The 23,042-nt window shown below is 38.4% G+C and overlaps 1 protein-coding gene across 2 annotated transcripts in view; it reads right to left on the bottom strand.

Moving 5' to 3' along the window:
* The window catches only part of PAWR (pro-apoptotic WT1 regulator), a 124,304-nt gene that overhangs the window by 8,619 nt on the left and 92,643 nt on the right, over positions 1-23,042 (bottom strand). For both annotated transcript variants that reach the window (XM_084880209.1, XM_084880210.1), the window contains exons 4-5: positions 19,189-19,223; positions 460-607 (exon numbers count right to left, since the gene is read on the bottom strand). In XM_084880209.1, coding sequence (XP_084736335.1) covers positions 460-607; positions 19,189-19,223 — 183 coding nt within the window. The remainder of the gene's footprint in view (positions 1-459; positions 608-19,188; positions 19,224-23,042) is intronic.

Genomic DNA, 23,042 nt, shown 5'->3' with positions numbered 1-23,042 from the left:
TCAAAGGCAAGGGCTATTTTCAATATATTAAAGATAGCACTTGGCAGGATGGGAGTAGTCATTAAATATCAAGGAATACAAGAATTGGCTCTGCTTCTAAAAGTTATAACATTAACAGAACCAGACACAGGAAAATATTAAGGAAATCAGAAAGTAAACCAAGTCACTGTGCATCTAGACAATATACGTAAGAGAGTGATTCAAAGCTGCTAGTTGACTATAAATGGAAACTACCAATGAACACTAATGATATCTTCTATCGGTGCCCTTATTCTTTTCCCCCCTTTTTTTTTTTTTAGCACTGTCACTCAGTGCTAAATTTCAATTTTTTAAAACTTATTTTATTTTTCAATTTACAAATTTCAATTTATTTTCTCTCTCAGCTGCTATGCAAGTAAAAAAAAAAAAATCCAAATAGTATATTAATTCTATCAACCTTAAATAATTTGTAATTCATACCTTTTCAAGATCTTCAATTTTCTTTTCCAATGTGTTACTTGAAACCAAATTACCTGAAGCATTTGCATCCCTATTATGTCTGCCGAACCCACTTCTATCTGTTCGGGGATATCTACTTGAGATATCTTCTTCAGAGGCAGTGGTTGAGCTATGAAAATAAAAAATAAAAAAATAAAAAATAATTATATATATTCATTCAAAAAACATCTAATATACCCAGCAAGAAGAACGCTGAAAATATTTTCTGTTCACCATAAACAATTACTATTCCCTGAGGACACCTGGCTATAGTAATCAACTTAATTCATAACTATAGAAGTTAATCATTATTCCAACATAATGAAAAACACTAATTAATTCTTTTGACCAGTATCTACTGGATAGCTGGTAAAGACGGGACACTGTTCTGGATACTGTAACAGAAAACATAGACATACACCCTGCCCTTCAACTTAACAGAGATTATAGCTAACTAGAACAAAGCAAAACCATCATCACAATAAGTTAATTTAGGGTACTATGAAAGAGAATTAATGCAGACTATCTGTGATAGAGAACCACTTTCTTTTTTTTAAAAAAATTCCAATCCATCATGGACCAATCCTAATATATAAAAAGCCAGGGGCCATCACAACTGAAACAACTGGACGGACAACGGATCACAGGCTGAGTGGGGCGACCAGGCTATCAGGGGGTTAGTGAGGGATGACCAAATGACTGAACAGCAGGCTGCATCGGGTAACCAGACCGGCGCGGGGAGGAGGGGGAGTGAGGGACGACCAGGCCAATGGGGGAGACAGGCCAGAAGGAGGGCAATAGGGGTGACCAATCCAGCAGGGGCAGTTGGGGGTGACCAGACCGGCAGGGGAAGTTGTTGGGGATGACCAGGCCTGTGTGTGTGGGGGAGTTGGGGCAATCAGGCCAGAAGGGGGGCAGTTAGGGGTGACCAGGCAAGGGGGGGGGGTGCGGTTGGGGGCAATCAGGCTGGCAGGCAGAGGCAGTTAAGAGGTGATTAGGCCCGCCGAAACCGGTTTGGCTCAGTGGATAGAGCGTCGGCCTGCAGACTGAAGGGTCCCGGGTTCGATTCCGGTCGGGGGCATGTACCTTGGTTGCGGGCACATCCCCAGTAGGGGGTGTGCAGGAGGCAACTTATTGATGATTCTCTCTCATCGATGTTTCTAAGTCTCTATCCCTCTCTCTTCCTCTCTGTGAAAAATCAATAAAATATATATTTAAAAAAAAAAAAAAAAAGTGGTGATTCGGCCAGCAGGAGAGGGCAGTGAGGGGCAATCAGGCTAGCAGGCAGGTGAGCAGTTAGGAGACAGTGGTCCAGGATTGTGTGAGAGATGTCCCGGATTGAAGAGGGTGCAGGCTGGACTGAGGGGAACCCCCCCTTCCCCATACATGAATTTTGTGCACCGGGCCTCTAGTACTTTTATAAATGATCAAATAAAAATGAACTATTGAAAAAACAAGAGAGGCCATACAAATACAAATATTTTATTTTATTCTGACCCACAAAAATTATATTTTAATAATATAATTAGAATAAATAGAAAAAAAGAAAAGAATTACATATTTTCCCCTGGAAGTATGCATATAGGCAATCATAGGCTATCACACTACTAAGTCACCTGAAGGCTTGACTTGATTGGAGAATTTGCCTCTAAGCCAGGGGTCCTCAAACTTTTTAAAGTGGGGGCCAGATCACGGTCCCTCAGAGAGCTGGAGGGCCGGACTATATGAACTACTAATTCCTACTGTAACACCTCGGCTGCGCTCACTGCCCAAAAAACCTGGCGGGCCGGATCAGACTCCTCTGCGGGCCGCATGTGGCCCGCGGGCCGTAGTTTGAAGACCCCTGCTAAGCTCATCCACATATCTGACTGCAAAAGGCCTCGGTGTCTCACTGGCTGCTGGCCAGAAGCCTCAGTCCCTCACTCTGTGAGCCTCTCCATTGGGCTGTTCACCATATAGCAACTGTCTCCCAAAGAGAAAGTGACATAGCAACCAAGACAGACACTGCATATTGGTTCTACCCAAATCTCAGAAATGACATACTGGCACATCAACTATGTTGCAATTTGGAAGGGTAAATACCACGAGTCAGGCTTCCGGGGCTCTCCTAGGAGCTGATGACCATAGTTGTTAACTTACCTATACTAGGTTGGACTGATGATTATGCTGCTCACAAGGGTTAAGGTATATCTAAATTACATGCATGTTTTGTTTAAATAGCACCCATAACAGAAAAACTAGTTTCACAGATGTATGCTGATAGGAATAAGAGACAGTAAAACAATTTCAGCCAGCTCAGGATGTTCATTTTCAACTTTTATCACAAATGCAGAAAATGACTTTTCAAAATGTCTTCAGTCCTTCATTAGTAATCAGCTTCAATCATATGCCAATCATTTATAGTTAAATATAAAATAGCTTTTGATAAAAAGTGGATTCCTGATATATTAATTTTTTATGGATAGCTTTTCTTTTATGCAAATGTGCAATAATAAAATCACTAACTTTACTGATAACTGTTAAAATATTGTGGAACTCATAATTGGTAGAATTTTCCCCCAACATTTCCATTCATATATATATATATATATATATTAATTATTGATTTTTTACAGAGAGGAAGAGAAAGGGATAGAGAGTTAGAAACATCGATGAGAGAGAATCATCAGTCAACTGCCTCTTGCACCACCCCCCCACCGGGGATGTGCCTGCAACCAAGGCACATGCCCTTGACTGGAATCAAACCTGGGACCATTGAGTCCGCAGGCCGACGCTCTCTCCACTGAGCCAAACCAGTTTCGGCTCCATTCATTTTTGTTCTTTGGTCTTATATAACACTGAAAACATTTTATGTCTCCCTTACATGGAAGACTAAATTACTTAATAAGAACTATTAGAGAAACAAGTCTAATTCACGTATTTTAAAAGCTGGGGACCAAACTGATTTCTTAGTTTGCAAAAACAATGAGTTCGCCGGGACCGGTTTGGCTCAGTGGATAGAGCGTCGGCCTGCGGACTGAGAAGTCCCGGGTTCGATTCCGGGCAAGAGCGTGTACCTTGGCTGAGGGCACATCCCCAGTGTGGGGTGTGCAAGAGACAGCTGATCGATGATTCTCTCTCATCGATGTTTCTAACTCTCTATTCCTCTCTCTTCTCTCTGTGAAAAATCAATAAAATATATTTAAAAACAAAACAAACAAACAAAAAAAAAAACAGTGAGTTCATCCCAAAGTTCAAATACTTTTGTCTGAAAATTTTCCTTTGAACGTTATTTTTTACTTCAGCATATGATTAACAGTTGATTGGTGGAGCTTCCAAATTATCACTTACTATTTTTTAATCTCAAATTTAATGCATTAGTGTTTAAGTAATTCACACTTTTAGTGAACCACTGTTAACTTAGCTGATATAACAAGAATACTGTTTAGTTCAGCTGAGATAACAAGACTTTCTCAAAGAAACATGCAGGACATTAATGTACATCCTGGCACAAGTTCCAGCATGTTTTCCCTGTCACTTTCTCTATATAATCAGAACATACTTCTACAAAAGAAAGCCAAACTTCAAACCAGTTGATTTGTTAACCCTTCAAAGTTTTATATACTTCAGAGCATGTTGTGTTTGTCATCAAGGAAGTTAAAAAATAAATTCTTCATATCACTGTCATGTCAACAAAAGTCAATGTGTTCATGAAATTATAACAAAAATTTATTTGCTATTGCCGAAACCGGTTAGGCTCAGTGGGTAGACGCATCGGCCTGCGGACTGGGGGGGGGGTCCCAGGTTCGATTCTAGTCATGAACCTTGGCTGGTTGCGGGCATATCCCCAGTGGGGGGTGTGCAGGAGGCAGCTGATCAATGATTCTCTCATCGATGTTTCTAACTCTCTATCCCTCTCTCTTCCTCTGTAAAAAATCAATAAAATCTATTTTTAAAAAATTTTTTTTGCTATCTTATTTGTTGAAGAATTTGTTTTCTGTATCACTTAAATGGTCCTAAATTTATTGAGCTATGGTGTTGCTGTAAAGTATTATACAAACTATCTTCTTTGCTACAGATTCACTCCATATCTCTAATAAAGTATCTTTGTCTTATCATTTGTGTATAACCTGAAATGAGACTTTAAAAGAAATTTACAAAGCACTAATGATTACATATGAAATCCTGAAGACTGGCTGTCAGCTTAACTATAATATTTGTTCAAATAATGCATTTGTGGTTGTGAATATATTTATGTCATGCCTATTATAAGTGCCACTTAAATTTTGATGGTTTTATTGTTTTAGTAAACAGTACATCACTGCAAATAATTCACTGTGGTTTTAGCAATTCCACATCCATTACGGCTAATCACTGAATTCAGTATAGGAAGGACAATGCTTGCCCACAAAACGGGTATAGACTCTGTTGTTCTGTATCTCTTTGAAATTATAGTACTTCCATCAACATCTCTTGGTTTGCTATTACTGTCATATTCAGAAAGGGATATTTTAAATTATTGTTTTAAAGTCTATTAAAGCTTGTTTTATCTTAAATAAATTAGAATAAAAATTAAAAATTTACTCCCTGGATTTAGATAATACTAACAAATGCAGAAATTGAAAAGATTTTTAAAGTAAATAAATTTTCACATTTTCTTCAATTCTTAACTATTTTGGGTTACATATGACTAATATAAAAATAACACATGTACAGCAGGCTACACATACTGCTCAAGCTCACATGGAACATACATCAAGATATACCAAATCAATGTCTGCTCTAAGGCCACAGTAGGATTAAACTAGAAATCAGAAGCAAAGATAATCGGGAAATCTTAAAATATGTGGAGATTAAACAACACATTTCTAAATTACATGTGGATCAAAGAAGAAATCTCAAGAAAAAATTTTAAAATATTTTTAATATTTCATTTTAAATGAAAATGAACCCACAACTTAAAATCTGTGGGATGCAAGTGAAAGCAGTGGGATGCTTAAGAGGGAAGTTTATAGCACAGATGCATATATAAGGAAAGAAGAAGGGTCTAAAGTCAGTATTCTAAGTAATTTTCTACCTTTGGACACTAGAAAAGAAAGTGAAATTTAAACCCAAAGTAAGCAGAAAAATGAAATAATCAGAATAGAAATCAATATATAATAATAAAAGCATTATATGCTAATTAGACCAGACAGCCAAAGGACCTTCTGAAAGAAGCCGCAGTGGCAGGAGCTGAGGCAGAGGCAGTGAGGGGCAATCAGGCAGGCAGTCAGAGGGGTTAGGAGCCAGTGGTCCCAGATTTTGAGAGGGATGTCCGACAGCCAATTTAGGCCCGATCCTGCAGGGATCCCTGTGGGATGGGGCCTAAAAGATAAGTTGGACGTCCCCCGAGGGATCCCGGATTGCGAGAAGGTACAGGCCAGGCTGAGGGGAACTACGCCCCCACCCATGTACCAATCCTGTGCACCGGGCCTCTAGTTAAATTATAAATAGAAAACCAATATATAAAAATCAATAAAACCAAAAGCTTTCTTTGAAAAGATTGATTAAACCAACAGGTCCCTACATGGGCTAAGTAAGAAAAAGAGAATAGACTTCAACTACATGACATGGTAGAAAACAAAATTATATGGAGAGAGTAAAAACAGTAAGTAGTTCCAGGGATTGGGGGAGAAGTAATGGGGAGGGGGAATAAATAGGTGTTGGGGAATGTTGATAATGGGGAAGGCCATGCATTTGTGTGTGTGGGGAGGTTGGGGGGGGGGGGGGAGTTCACAAAAGGCATGTGGAAAATTTTTATACCTTCCCCTCAATTTTACTGTGAACCTTAAACTGATCTAAAAATTAAATTCAAAATATTGTGCATGCAACATTGACTTGGGCTAGTCAATATTCAGTTCAAAAGAGATTCTACTGATAATGCAGTTGCATATGATGACAATATCAAAATGCAATTCAAGCTTCTAAATATTTACTTCAAGTTTTTATCTAGCTTTGGACTGGTAATGACCACTAGTTCAAGGACCACACTTTGAGCGATAGTTATGCTACAGAAAGTTTAAAACTCAGAATGTGCAAATGTCTAGAAACAAAGAGCACATGGCCTATTTAAGAGAAGTGATATGACACTGAAAAAGTAGAAAACCTGAAAGTCATTTTATAAGAATTTAAATTATGGTCTCCAAATTTTATTCACTACATACCCATGTTGGTATGTATGTTTATTTATGTATTATTCTTATAATTTATAATGTAACCATATTATGATAACTATATATTACATGTTACATATTTATTATTATAAAAATATATATGCAATATGCATTATATACAGATAATCAGTATTTATAATATAATCACATTATTAAAATAAATATTATCTGTATCACAAAAACAGAATATAAGGGATGAAAAAAATTTAAAGCATATATTTTTTTTAAGGTACAAAGTTTTTGTTTTCACAAAGCACTGACCATAACATTGAAAAAAAATTTATTTATTTGTGTGTATGAGAGAGAGAGAGAGAGAGAGAGAGAGAGAGAGAGAAACATCAATTTGTTGTTCCACCTATCTATACGGACTATGACATTTTTAATGAAAGTATAACTGAAAATGCTTCATCACTTTTTAGGATCTTATTTTAATACTTTGCCAGAGATTCAAAGAGCTAGTTCTAAGATCAATTTTCATATTTGATTTTATAGTTATGCTACTAAAAGAGATGCCTCACAATAAAAATTTAAATATTTTAAAAGCTTCACTAAAAATTCCAAAGTAAACAAAGATATTTTGCTGTTTTCAAAAACAGATCTGATTCTATGTATCTTGCCAGCTGAACATGTGATCATTTTTGTCCTTATATACTTGATTAGATATTCTCCTTAAATTTTACCCAGATTTATCAATTTTCTAAGTATTAGTTAAACTAGATAATTCATAAATCCATTTAAAATTCGAATTTCAGTATTATGCAACATTCATAAGGTGAACAAACAAAACGCTTTCCTCAGGATACCTCCAGGACCAAATGACCATCTCACATATAGAGCAAGGGTAATGAGTAATATACAGTACTAGCTATTAAGTACTAATGTCTTAATGTTTTTTTTTTTATATTAAATGATAAATATAAATAGAAGTTCTATACATTATCTTGCACATCACTTTTCCTTGAAGACTAGTGCAGGCATCATCTGAAGGTTATGGGAAGCCATTAAAGCAAGAAAAGTGACAATTATTTTAATAAAATGGAGATTGACCATAATTCCAACACACAAGATGGCTGCCCCCATGTGGACACAAGATGGCCACCACAAGATGGCCAGCAGGGGAGTGCAATTGGGAGGGACCAGGCCTGCAAAGGAGGGCAGTTAGGAGCGACCAAGCTTGCAGGGGAGGGCAGTTAGGGATGACCAGGCCTGCGGGGAGAGCAGTTGGGGGTGACCAGACTTACAGGGAAAGGCAGTTATAGCAATGAGGCTGGCAGGGGAGCAGTTAGGCATCAATCAGGTTTGTAGGAGAGTTGTTAGGGGGTGATCAAGCTGGTAGGCAGAAGTGGTTAAGGGCAATCAGGAAGGCAGGCAGGCGAGCAGTTGGGAGCCAGCAGTCCTGGATTGTGAGAGGGATCCCAGATGGGCTGAGGGACACACACTCCGGTGCATGAATTTCGTGCACCGGGCCTCTAGTATAAGAACATTAGAATAATTTTAAAGGATTTCTTTTCACTTAAAGAAAGTCCAATTGTATGCAATATCCTTAAGATTATTCAAATAGAAACTACAATGCTGACAACTACAAACAAAAACCTAGAAGTATGAATATCCCTTAAAAGCATTAATGTACAAGCTTAAAAGAGTATTTTTAAAAGTTTAACCTATTAACAAATTTTAAAATACTTCATAGTTGGTTTGTTGATACATAAATGATATCATTATGCAAATTAAAAACAAGGAATAATTATTAGGGGGAAAAAAGTGCTTTATCCACATTCAGATTAGGTTTGTAAAAAATACTGTCGAGAATTGTGAATAATTGTGTTACTTGATCTTACTGCCAAATTTAGCTTTGTTTATTTTAGAAACAGAAATGTTAACCTATTTTGAAGGTCTGATATGTGCAGTACAAAATACCCAGAAAATAAAATTGTTTCATTAACTCCAAAAAATTTGTAACATTCTATTCAGAAATGTTAACACAAATCTCTAATATGATTCCAAAAAGAATCACCCAGGCTCTGCCCTTAGCTACAAACATATTAACTATAATGTTCAGAAAAGGAAAAAGAATACAGAGTATCATTAAAGATAAATACCACAATCTACCGAAAGTTTTCCTCCTCTGGGAATTTTCACATCTTCTGTGGAAAGATTAGGAGGAGTCATGTAGGGGAAATAAACACTGTTCTTCTAAAACTATCATGAGAACAAGACCGGCAGCATTGTGAAATTACAGCTAGAGGAATTTTCCACTAAGATAGATATTTTAAATCTTAGCAATTAAAAGAAATACAAGACTCATGAGTAAAATCCTACTTTTAGAATGAGCATCAAAATACTTAGAAGTGTTGGATGAATCATGAAATTTCTAAGTTACCAACAATTCCATGATTGGTCTTCATATTTTTAATATTTCCTACCTTGTTCCCCACCACCACTCCCACTTCCCAAAATAGCCCCTTACTCACACAGGTCTTCTCTTTCTTCTTCCTTTAAATGCATACCCCACACAGAGCAACAACTAAAAATAAAAATCAACTCTGTGGTACATATTCACTGTAGAAAATGAAAAAATATAAGTATCTCCAGTAACCCCAACAACCCAGAGAAAACTACCAATACATTCCACTGTGACATGTTAGCAGTTATCAATCTTTTTGGATTCTACATCCCTTTGAAAATCTAATGAAAAATATAGCTCTTCTCCTAGATAAACATTTATTCTTTTACACAGAATTTTTGTAGAGCATCAATAGATTTCAAGTTAAGAATACTGTTAGACTTTGCTTCAATATTATGTTTTTTTGTAATACGTTCTCCCCCTCCCCACTTAATATAATTTTCATATACAATTAATAATTTTCTATAGCATCAGTTCAATGTCTGCATTGTAACTATTTATATTAATGTTATAGTTTATAATCTATCTCACTGAAAATTGTAAGTTTTTCCAGTTAGGAGTCATTATACATGCTCATTTCTGGTATAGTGAATTACCCTAAAGAAATTAAATATGATAGTTACCTCATCAGTTGTTCAAATTTTACTACCTGAGACCTGGACAAAACAAATACAGAAAACGAAACATCCTTCCAAATTTAGGTCACTGTATTTGACAAAAAGAGCTAAAGTTATACACTCCTCATTATCTTAGCATGCGTACCCCAGACACATACCTGGCACCTCAGAACTATTAAACAAATATTAAACATAAAAATCCATTTTGATTTTTCAAAACTAAGCAATATAAAAAGTAGGAATCACACAAAAACTTATACATGAATGTTTATAGCATACTATGTTATGTATTCTAATACAGTAATTCATATTAACCAAAAGGTGGGAACCACCTAATGTCCATCAACTGATGAATGATTAACCAAAATGTGGTATAACCAAGCATGCTGCTAATATAAATAAATCTTAAAAACATTATGTAAATTGAAAGAAGCCAAACCAAAAGGCCATATATTGTATGATTCCATTTATATGAAATATCTAACACAGGCACACTTATGAAGACAGGAAACAGAGAACTGGTTGCTAAGGGCTGGGTTGGGGTTCACTGTTAATGGATATGTGGTTTCCCCTTTTTCTTGGTGGGGGAGGGGGAAGTTATAGAACTAGATAGTGGTGGTGGTTGTACAACCTGTCAATGTACTATAAACTGGTGAACTGTACATTTTCAAAGGATTAATTTTGATATTTCAATTATATCTCAATAAAGTTATTTTATAGAATAGCATGTCCAGATTAGTGGTTAATTTCCAAGGAAATATAATACTGTACATAAAATGCACTTAAAATATTTATGCCAAATATTAACATAAATATCTTTCTTGATTATGAAGATATTTTAAATCTTGTAGCTAAAACAAAGTAAAATTACCTAAACAAAGTTCACATATGTAGAAGTTAAAGAACAAAACAAAACCAAAAAATAAAACAACAACCCATGTTAAACAAACAAACAAAAAAATCCAGTTACTAGTACCTACTTTTCAGTTACTTGAAGTCAAAATAAGCCAAACAAAATTGTAAAACAAACATTCTACATTCTACCCATACCAGGCAAATTAATATTATTATGAGATAAACCAACATATGCTGAAAAAAATCAATTAATAACTCTCTGATCTCACACAATTCATTCAACTACACTCTACCTTGGTTTCCTCATCTGTAAAATAGAGATAATAAAACATCTCCCTCATGAGGTTATTGCATAATTGACTGAATTAACATATATGGCAAGTACTTTGAATAATATCTGATACATAATGAACACTATATAAATCTTAGCTAATATTTACAACACACACAAAAAAAACAGTTTACAAATCCACCAGAGAAGAATTCAGACCATGAAAATTACTTTTAAAATATCATTTTGTGACTTCCTATCCATTTGCAAAATACATTAACCAGAAGAGCCAAAGCTATTGTATCATTGTAGCATTTGGTAAAATATAGATACTAGAGGCCCAGTGCACAAATTTGTGCTCAGGTGGGGTCCAGCTGGCCCGGCCCCCATCAGGGCAGATCGGGGCTGGGCCTGTCGGGAGGAGGAGATGGCGGGAAGTTGGCTGGCCGGCCCACCCCCATCAGGACTCAATTAGGACCGGGAGGGCTGGACAAAGGGGCCACGGGCAATTGGCTGGTAGGCCCAATCCCCAAGTGGTGTTGGGAGATGATTGGGGGTGGGACCAGCCATCGGGAGGGGTTGTGGGTGGTGAGCTAGCCAGCTCCATCCCTGAACAAGGTAGGGGGTACCAAGTGGGGGCCAGCAGCCTGGGGTGGCACTATGAGTGGTTGGCCAACTGGCCCTTCCCTGATAGGGTGGGGGGTGCAATCAGGGATGGGACAGTGGGGGGAGGGGGGCTGCAGATTGGCCACCCAGCCCTGGCCCTACTGGGGTAAGGGGTGCCATCAGGGGCAGGCCTATAGTGGTGGGGCAGGCTGATCAGGGGCAGGGTTGGCCAGGGGGGAGGGAAGGGGCGTTTGGCCAGTGGCCAGCTCTTGATCAGGATGGGAGAGTCTAATCAGGGGCAGGTTGGCAGGGGTGAGGGGCCACGAGGTTGACCAGTTGGCCCCATTCCCTAATCGGACAATTCGCTGGCTACAGTAGACATCATAGCAACGGGTCGTTATGGCCATTACAGTTGCTGGCTTTTTACATATATAGACTAGAGGCCCGGTGCACAAGATTCATGCACAGAGGGGGGTGTCCCTCAGCCCAGCCTTCATTCTCTCCAATCTGGGACATCTTGTGTCTGATGGCCTGTTTAGGCCTGAACCCAGCCCAGCCTTCACCATCTCCAATCTGGGACCCCTCGAGGGATGTCTGGCTGCCCATTTAAATGGGTCATTGGCATCCCTCTCACAATCCAGGACTATAGGCTCCCAATGGCTTGCCTGCCTGACTGATTGCCCCTAACTGCTTCTGCCTGCCAGTCTGATCATCCCCTAACCACTCCCCTGCCAGCCTGATCAACGCCTAACTGCTCCTCTGCCAGCCCGATTGCCTCTAACTGCCCTCCCCTGAAGGCCTGGTTGCCCTCAAATGCTCTTCCCTGCAGGCATGCTCCTCCCAACAGCCCTCGCCTGCAGGCCTGGTTCCCCCCAACTGCCCACCCAGCAGGCCTGCTCACCTCTAACTGCCCTCCCATGCAGGCCTGGTTCCCCCCAACTGCCTGCCCCAGCAGGCCTGGCCCCTCCTAACTGCCTGTCCCAGCAGGCCTGGCCCCTCCAAACGCCCCTTCCCACCCCCCTGGCCAATCCTTCCTCTAACCTGATCACCCACAACTGCCCTCCCCTGCTGGCCATCTTTTGGTGGCCATCTTGTTTCCAAATGGGGGTGGCCATCTTTGACCACATGGGGGCCATCTTGTGTGTAGGAATGATGGTCAATTTTGATATTACTATTATATTAGATAGGATGCTAATCTTATATAGTAACAGCCTAATATGTCTGGTGGTCCAGTGACTGGTTGACTGTTTTACCAATCAATGTGTAATATGCTAATGATATGCTAAGGCCGCTTGCTATGATGTGCACTCAACCGCTTGCTATGATGTGCACTGACCACCAGGGACCACTGGTAGGTTAGCTTGCTGCGGGGGTCCGGCTAATTGGGACTAGACGAGAAGGGGGCTGGACATGCCCTGGAGCTCTCCCATAATCCCTCCCCTGCCCGAACAATGCACCAGTGGGGCGCCTCAACCTGGCCTGCAACCTCTCACTATCTGGGACCCCTGGAGAGATGTCAGAGAGCCGCCTCTGGCCCAAACCTGCAGGCCATTCCCTGTGGGAGGGCACCAGACACAGGGCTCATGGCTGGTGAGTACCACTGTGGCAGCGGTGCCTCTGCAAGCCCCTCCCGATCAGGACTGATTGGGCGCAAGCCCACAGCAGGTGTAATGAGGTCGGGATGAGCGGGAGTGGCAGGTAAGAGCTGCAGACAGAGTTGGACTGCAGGTTTCAGCACGATCACTGCAAGCCATCCTGAGGGACGCCACCAGTGCACGAATTCATGCACTGAGCCTCTAGTACAGAAAGAAGAGATCTTGAGAAGGAACAGGTTTCTTTAGAAAAGTTCACATACAGCTCAAGAAGACTGGGAGATACATTTGGTTTTTAGTCTAAAATTTCTTACTTTTCAAGGATAATGTTTTGGTGTAACCTCTGACCTACAAACTAAGGAAGTTTCTTGTGACTAAGTGGTTCTTTAAACACATGTGCAAACAAGAACTACTGGTTTCAAAACAGTGGTTATAAAAAAACTCCTATTTAGAAAAAAAAAAAAAAAGTTAACAGTTGTGTTACAACATCTTAAATCTCTGTATGAATATTATGTTTCTAAATAAATTATTTACTTTCCAAACTTAGAGGGCCTATTCAATTTCCTAAGAAAGAGCATTAAGATTCACATGACAATTAAAGGTCTGGTTTCTCTATATATTAGTTCAAAAATAAGAGATCTGACATAATTCAAGATATACAGTATCTTTTAAAAGTGACACTTATTTTATTTACACATTAAGTAAAGTATGAAAAGGAGGGTCTTTTGAAATTAGACAGAAGTTCTTCTAACACCACATGTGGACAGCTGTGGTTCACAGTGAAGTATGAAGTTTGAGGTGTATGGTTTGTGCATTTCCATGTGGCTTGGTTGAGCTAGGTACAGCTTTCTTGGTGTACCTACTGTTTCTCATGAACAAAATTAAAATTCTGCATTAGCAAACTCAAATTTTGTGTTATAGTCAAATCGTTCCCTAATATATCAACTGGGACAAATTCAAATTATCAAAACAAACATTTTAGCACAACAAACTATGAAAGAGAATGCTGGTCCTTAAGGAAAAGAATCAGAGTCACATTTTCTCAAAATAAAGAAATTATGGCAAAAACAAAAAATTATGGGTCCCTAAAAACAGTTATAATGAAGGTCTCTGGAATACTTACACTACACTTCATTGAAAAGGAGAAAAGCAGAGACTGCTCAGTTGATAGCAGTCATTCTCTATCAACTTAAAATAAAAGTTTAAGATACCTGTTTTACATCAACTATGGAGTAAAGTAAAAAGCAAAATTATATGTCCATTACCCACACAGTTATACAAATAAAAAGCCTATAAATATAATGTTAATAGTAATTGATCTGTGTGGGTTTCTCTAATCCAAATATTCAATAAGAATTGCTTTTAAAATAAACAATTCTAAGATGTATAAAAGTTCTACCATAATCATTTTCAGTAACTGCAAAAAAATTGTAAGAGAAGAAAAGTTCTGATAAAGCTATTTGAATTATAGTTATAGAACAATAATTACATGAAACATTATACGTATGATATAGAATTTTGCACCTATATTTCAGCTAAGATAAAACTAATTCTTCCTAATATTCATATCCTGACATGTCCAATGCTCTGCTTATGAACAATGCTCTGCATATGAACAAAACTTTCCCTCTCTTATAACTTACAAAACTTAAAAAAAAATATTTCCTCTCTTGTAACTTAGCTAATTTCTGCTCAGAGGGAAATCTATACTAATAATCTATACTAGTAATAGATAAATATGTAAATTGACCATCCCTTTGAGATCCCCACAGCCAATCAGGGGTGAGTATGCAAATTAACCTGACAAAGATGGCGGGCCTGTGGGCAGTGTGTGCACCAGTGCGGAGCAGCCAGGGTCCTGTGGACACCACTGGAGCGTTCAATCCTGTCAGCCCGGCCTGGGGGCGGCTGAAGTTCCCAGTTCTTTTGGTTTCTGCAGCCCCTGGACCAGAAGCAGAAACCAAGAGTGCGTGGAGCACCAGGAATTCTGGGAATGGTAATTCTGGTGGCAGTCCCTGGACCAGAAGCAGAAGCCCAGAGCGTGGAGGGCACAGGAATGCTGGGGATTGTAGTTCTGGTGGCAGATGCTTTGCGGGATCTCCTAGACCAGTGGTCGGCAAACTCATTAGTCAACCGAGCCAAATATCAACAGTACAACGATTGAAATTTCTTTTGCGAGCCAAATTTTTAAAACTCAAACTATATAGGTACATTGTTATTAACTTAATTAGAGTACTCCTAAGCTGGCCTTCACTAAAAACTCAAGGGGCCAAAAAGCCGCATGTGGCTCGTGAGCCACAGTTTGCTGACCACTGTCCTAGACACTAGAGCAAATTGAGCCTGAAGCAAGTTACTTTTGTGGGTGGGGGATGGAGGGAAAACAAAGGTGAGAGACATAAGTAAAGTCCACGTGTCAAGGAAAGATTAAAAGGAATATATCTTGCAATTTCTAGTAAATCTCCACCAATGGAGCAAAGACAAAAAAGAAAGACCTCTATTATTCTGTGAGGACCAAACCAAACTGTGTTGGGGTCTCAGATAATTTGCTCATATGATTGCAAAGACAGACAGGAACTCCTGGATTGGAGAGAGCTCCCTAGAGGCTCCCAGATTGGAGAGGGTGCAGGTCGGGCTGAGGGACCCACCCCCCATGCACGAATTTCATGCACTGGGCCCCTAGTGTGATATAATAAAGGACTTGTGGAACTAAAACCATTTTCCTCATTTTGCAATGAAGATGCCTGTTCAGGTGCCTGATGAGGCTATTGCTAGATAAGGTATGTGCAGGTGCTCTGTATACAATTAAAATTGTATACAGCTACATAATTGTATACAGCTACATAAATATAACCTATTAATGTTACTGGAGGGGAGGCCAAGTTAGAAGCACACTTATCACTGTGCACAAATGTTACTTAATAAAATTATCAATAGTGTATAAAAAAAATTTGTGCAAACAAATAAACAAAAGTTAATTACTATGTGAAAATGATAAAACTTATTATCTGTCTTACCTTGCTTCCCCTGTTTCTTAATCAGTGCCATTTCTAACGGTTAAATTACATGCTTTAAGAAGAATGGTAAATTATACACCCTGGCTAATCCTTCCCTTTGCAAGTCATTCAGGGGGGAGGGGGGGGGGGGGGAAGGTTGTATTTAGATATCACACCAAGCAGTATATCCACAGCCTCACATCTAAAAATCTCTTAGTTTTTTAAAAATTATTTTATTTTAATCAATACACTATAAACTTAACCAAGAAAACATCCTATTAAGAAAATTATACATTGGAAAAATAACCTACAAACACGACACTGATCCATTTTTCCTAAACCTTGAGTTTCAGAAATTTCATGACCTCCTACATCTCCAAATACAGGCACCCAAGGGCTCCACATCCACAAAATCAACCAGCCTTAGATGTAAAATATTCAGGAAAAAAAAATATTACGTTGTTGCTGATGTATGCTATCTAGTTAGGCCCATCATGAGAGTTGCATCTATACTGAACATGTACAGACTTTTTGTCACTATTCCCTAAACAATACAGCATAACAACTACTTGCATAGCATTTACATTGTATTAGCTATTATAAATAATCCACAGATGATTTAAAGTATATAGGAGAGTGTCCATAGGTTTACACAGTAACTTGAGTATACCTAAATTTTGGCATCTGAGTAAGGTCCTAGAACCAATCCCCAAAGCATACTGAGCGATGGCTATAATTTCTCAAAGTTATTTAAACACTTTTAAAAAGGGAGTCAGTGAACATGAGAGATGTTCAAGATAAGAGTAATTTCGATAGAATACAGTATTCCCTCCTTATCCAGTTTTTCACTTTTCAGTTTCAGTTACCCATGGTCAACTGTATTCTGAAAATATTAAATGGAAAATTCCAGAAGTAAACAATTCATAAGTTTTAAATTACAAGCCATTCTGAGTAATGTGATGAAATCTTGAGCCATCTAGGATGTGACTCACCCACATGTCCAGTGTATCCACTCTCTTATACACTACCTATCCAGTCACATAATAGCCATCTCAGTTAATAGATTGACTGTTAAATTATGCACAGTGCTCCTGTTTAAGTGATTCTTATTCTATTTTACCTAATAATGGCCCCAAAGCCAAGAGTAGTGAGGCTGACAATTCCGACATGCCACAGAGAAGCAGTAAAGTGATTCTTAAAAATCACCATAAAGTCAATAATATGCTATGTCACAATACCTACATCATTCACCTCACTTCATCTCATCGCATAGACATGGTATCATCTCACATTATCACAAAAGAAGAATGCGTATTAGTACTATCAGATATTTTGAGAAAGACTATATTCATATTAGTATACTAATTGTTCTACTTTATTATTAATTGTTGCTGCTAATTTCTTATTGTGCCTAATTTATAAATTAAACTGTATCATAGGTAGGCAAGTATAGGAGCAAACATAGTATATAAAGGATTCTGTACACGTGGTTTCAGGTACCCACTGGGGGTCTTGGAATACAACTTCTGCTGGTAAGGGGGGATGGCTAAGTATTAAAATTAGAGCTCCTCTTAATCAATGTTTTATTTCAGACAAGATATAATAAACAAAACTTTTAATCAAATATTCTAAACTTTAACATACACATAGAGGAAAACAAAGGTCTTTTATGTATAAATCTAGGGAGATGGTCATGTGCAAGCATGTGGGTTCTGGAGTCAGATTGCCTGAGTTCAAATTTAGATGCCTCAGTTGACTAGCTTAGTAACCTCAGCAAAATTATTCTACCTCTTTAACCCCTCATCTATGAAATGAAACTAAATATTGTACCTTATAAGATAACTGCGAGAATTAAGTGAGATCTCTATGTAAAGCATTTGGGGCATTATAAGCACTTAATAAAATTTATAATTATTCCCTAATTATTAGCACAAGTATGAGCACATCTTCTGCAACCTTTATGGCTTCAACAGGGAAGAAAGCCAACATTCCTGGCATCTGCATTAAACAACTTCTCATAACGAATTCTGATTTTCTTCCTATATATGTGCACACACACTAAAACACATTTTCTGGTAAAAGCACTACTCATTAGAGGTGGTGCTATGGACTTACTGTGGTCTGAATGTCTGTTACTTCACACTCCCCTCCCCTCCCCCCCCCCCCCCCACCTACTCCCAATTCATGTCAAAATACCAATGCCCAATGTAATGGTATTAGGAGGTGGGGTCTTTGGAGGTGCCTAGATCATGAAGATGAAGTCCTCATGAATGGAATTAGTGCCTTTATAAAAGAGACCCTACAGAGCTCCTTAGTCCTTTCCACCATGTGAGGACAGAGCAGGAAGTTGTCAGTCAGCAACCCAGAAGACGACCTTGACCAGAACCTGAACAAAATGGCACTCTGATCTCTGACTGCCAGCCTCCAGGACCATGAGAAATAAATTTCTGTTGTCTATAAGCTACCAGTCTGTGGTACTTCGTTATAGCAGCCTGAACAAACTAAGAAAAGGACTGAACTGCATCCACCCAAAATGCACATGGTAAAGCCCTAACCCTCAGCGTAATGGTATATTGAAAGGAGAGCCTTTGGGAGGTGAGTAGGTATCTGTGAGGTCGTGAGGATGGGGCTCTCACAATGGGATTAGTGTCTTTATCAAAAGAGACACAGAAGCCACTCTTTCTCTTTCCACCATCTGAGGAAAGGCAGGAAGGCAGCCATCTGCAAGTCAGGAAGACAACCTTCATCAGAACCCAATCATGCTGGCAACCCTGATGTTGGACTTTACAGCCCAATACAGAATTGTGGAAATATGTTTCTGTTTAAGCAGTTCTGTCTATGGTTTTTTTGTTATGGCAGCCAAAGCTAATTAATATAAGTGGTATTTTCAACGTTTAAACACATAAGGGAAAATGATCGTAAGCTTATATTTTGCTAAGTTCATCAGGCCCATACAAATTCACAGTGTGTACAGTTTCAAAGACTGCAAGGTATGCCAAAATATGTCATGGTTAGACAGACATTACACTCCTACTTACAGTGTAATTTCTTTTTAAAAGCATAATATAAAGGTTCCTTATTTTTCAAAAAGCTGCTCAAAACAGTTCTAGTTAAGCCATGGTGAGACAGACATTACACTCATGTCTACAATATGTTGTAAATCATAACTTAAGGATTCTTACCTTTTATATCTGCCTGAAACTGTTCTAGATGTCTCCTGTGAAATAAAAATAATTACATGTCAGTTTGAATGTGTGTGCAAGCACAGATTCTAGATTACATAAAACAGTTGATAGAAAATATCTCATTTTGAAAGAAAATAATTTAGAACAATTGCTTTAAAAAATCTGCACTACTGGTCAAACAAAACAAGACTCTATAATACATCTGATATTTCAGACAAAACCAATCACTTTTTAAAATTGTATTAAAGTTAAGAAAATAGCCGAAACCGGTTTGGCTCAGTGGTAGAGGGTCAGTCTGCGGACTGAAAGGTCCCGGGTTCGATTCCGGTCAAGGGCATGTACCTTGGTTGCAGGCACATCCCCGGTAGGGGGTGTGCAAGAGGCAGCTGGTCGATGTTTCTCTCTCATCGACATTTCTAGCTCTCTCTCTCTCCCTTCCTCTCTGTAAAAAATCAATAAAATATATTTTTTTTAAAAAGTTAAGAAAATAAAGGAAGCATCGTTCATCAACCATCACCTTTAAATATTCCTGAAAGTCAATGAACGTTAAAATATGAAACAATTATAACCCTTTCCAGGCATTTTTTATGGCTTCAATTTTTTTTAAAAAGCTACAATTCACCATATATATATATATATATATATATATATATATATATAGAGAGAGAGAGAGAGAGAGAGAGAGAGAGAGAGAGAGAGCTCATTTTTAAAGACAGCTAAAAATAAAAAGTGAGAATGTATTTTTTAAAATATATTTTTTTTATTTATTTTTTACAGCGAGGAAGAGAGAGGGAGAGAGAGTTAGAAACATAGATGAGAGAGAAACATTGATCAGCTGCCTCTTGCACACCCCCCCATTGGGGATGTGCCCGCAACCATGGTACATGCCCTTGACCGGAATCGAACCTGGGACCTTTCAGTCTGCAGGCTGATGCTCAATCCACTGAGCCAAACCGGTTTTGGTGAGAATGTATTTTTTATGCTGATTCTAAAGTATAAAAAAAATTGCTGTGAGTTAGTATTACACTGGAGTGGGAAAATTATTATCTTGCCCAAGCTCTCCCAATATTTTTACATTATCATTTTATAAAAACTGGTCAAAATTAAATGGTGAGTCTTGTAAACACCAGTAACTCTTTTTTCTACTTAATCATTAAAAGTCTCCAAGAGAGACCCATTAATGAAAAAAAATTTTCAGATATAATCAAAATCAGATAATAACCTCTCTTTATAAGATGACCATATTCTAGACTGAGAACACTGACTGCGTAGTGCAATAAAGAACATATTAATGTGGGAACTATAGGATTTACGTAGATCCAAGTGCCAGCACTACGGGTAAGTTATTTAACACCTAGTTACTTCATCTTCAAAAAGGAATAACAGTCAATATCTATTTTATTGGATTATTGTGGAAATTAAATGGCAAAGGTGAATAAAAAAGTTAGCACAATTCCTTTGTAATTAACCCATTACGGGAGTAACCAGGTGACAGGACACTAGAAGTGTCACTGTGTGACAGCAGAATTACCTCTGGGGAAAGACATTGTACCCTTGGGCAACATCTATTTTTTACTTGCTAGGCAAAGTAAACTTTGGACCAGCTATTTTCAACGGTGTGCTGAATTTTAAAACATAAAATACCTGACTATTTAGTCAGGAACACTGACCTCTTTTCCCTCAGATTGTCAAATTTAAAAAATGACAACAGCCAACACATTAGCCATCAGGTGTGAATGAATCAAAATTATACCTATTTTTTTTTTGTCAGTTCAGCAAAAAATATATATTTTTTGGTGTGCCACAGAATTTTAGTGACTCGTTTATTGTGCCATGAGATGAAAAAGGTTGAAAATGGCGCTTTACAGTTTCTTTATTTGCCTTCATTAATGTGGCACCCCATAAAGATAAGGCAGATGAATTCTTGGTAGCCTGTACAGCAAACATGTGAAAAATCTATTTATAAAAATATGAAACCTCTAGTGAATACCAACAAAGAATATACTTTATAAAATTTAGTTTCTAAGTTATATTTGAACCATAATAACTAGGTTAAAATGTTTAATCATAAAGCAGAAAGACATATTAAGTTTATGTGTGTCCACTTAAAATACATTTTATTGAATCCTGATGATAATGGTTTCATATGGAACTTATTCCCCTAAAATTTCACAAATAGTAGTTCAATTAACATTTTATAACAGTTTTCTTTTATAAAAATTCCCTAATCTTATTCTATATGAACTAAAACTAAGGCATACACCTTAAATGATACCTATCTAGATAAGCATTAGAAAAAAATGCTAAAGCCCTAAATTCCAAAACATCATATCTCTGTTTGTTTTTGTTAATCCTCATCAAAAGATTTTTTTTTTTCATTGCTTTTCAGAGAGATTAGAAGGGAGATAGGGAAGTAGGGAAAGACGGAGGGGGAAGAAAGAGAGAGAAAAAAATCAATATGGGAGATATATTGACTGGTTGCCTCCCACAAAACTCAGTTATATGCCCTTGACTGGGAATTGAGCCCTCAACCTTTTGGTGCTCAGGCTGCCGCTCTAACTACTGAGCACACTAGCCAGGGTTCTCATTTTAATTATAAGGGACATATTTCAAAATATGACATCACCTTGATTACACAGACTATCGCTTACTGAAATAGAATAAGCAGAACTGCTGATAAAAACAGCCCTTACTGGATTTACTGATCTGTGGGTTACTGATGTATAGATTGAAATGGTGTAACAACCTGGCAATAAATTAATATTCTTGAAGCTGAAATAGGCATGTGGTGAAACTTTGACTAATACAGTTTTAGAGCAGACATTTAATAAATACAGGAATGGGGAATGGATGGCATTTTCAGCAACACTGTTGAAAACTATAGTGGCAATATACTAATTTTATACTTTGCTCCAACTATAAATGAAAGTCCAATTAATTATAGTAACAGAAAGTTAAAGAATACAAATTTTCTACATTTCTTAGTTTTTTAAAAAAAAACAAAACAACTGTTCACTTAAAACTTATCTCAACTAAGTTATACAGTATTTGCTATAGAGTTAAAAGTTAATATGCTAACATGCTTCATCAAATCACTCACCCCATCCTTACGTTCAAGATGTGCAAACAATTAGAATTTAACAATTTGCCTGCCAACTTTATAGACCAACTTTAAAATCATTTTTCGTGAGAATTTTCAACTGAACATATTGAAGAACACCTGAATTGTAATATATTTATTTTTATAATATTCATTACAAATTGATTTTTTAAATTATATTCCAAATATACTGGCATATGGGGATGGTTTTCATTTTAGAAATGTTGCACTTAACTGGTACACAGAAGGGGTGTCTCTCAGCCCAGCCTGCACCCTCTCCAAACTGGGACATCCCTCTCACAATCCAGGACTGCTGGCTCCCAACTGCTTGCCTGCCTAATTGCCCCTAACCACCTCTGCCTGCCAGCCTGATCACCCCCTAACCACTCCCCTGCCAGCCTGATCGATGCCTAACTGCTCCCCTTCCGGCCCAATTGCCCCTAATTACCCTCCCCTGCCAGCCTAGTCACCCCTAACTGCCCTCCCTGCCAGCCTGGTCACACCAAACTGCCCTCCCCTGCAGGCCTGGTCGCTCCCAACTGCCCTCCCCTGCAGAAATGGTTACCCTTAATTTCCCTCCCCTGCCAGCCGATTTCCCCTAACTGCCCTCCCCTGCTGACCTGGTCACCCCCAAATGCCCTCCAGTGCTGGCCCGGTAACCCCTAACTGCCCTCCCTTGCCAGCCTGGTCACCCCTAACTGCCTGCCCCTATAGGCCTGGTCTCCTGCAGGCCTGCTCCCCCTTCCCCCCC

This window comes from Pipistrellus hanaki (genome assembly GCF_964339955.1).
Source record: "Pipistrellus hanaki genome assembly, chromosome: 3".
Taxonomy (NCBI): Eukaryota; Metazoa; Chordata; class Mammalia; order Chiroptera; family Vespertilionidae; genus Pipistrellus; species Pipistrellus hanaki.
Note: the sequence above shows the minus strand (reverse complement) of the source record. Positions and strands in the feature narration are given on the sequence as shown.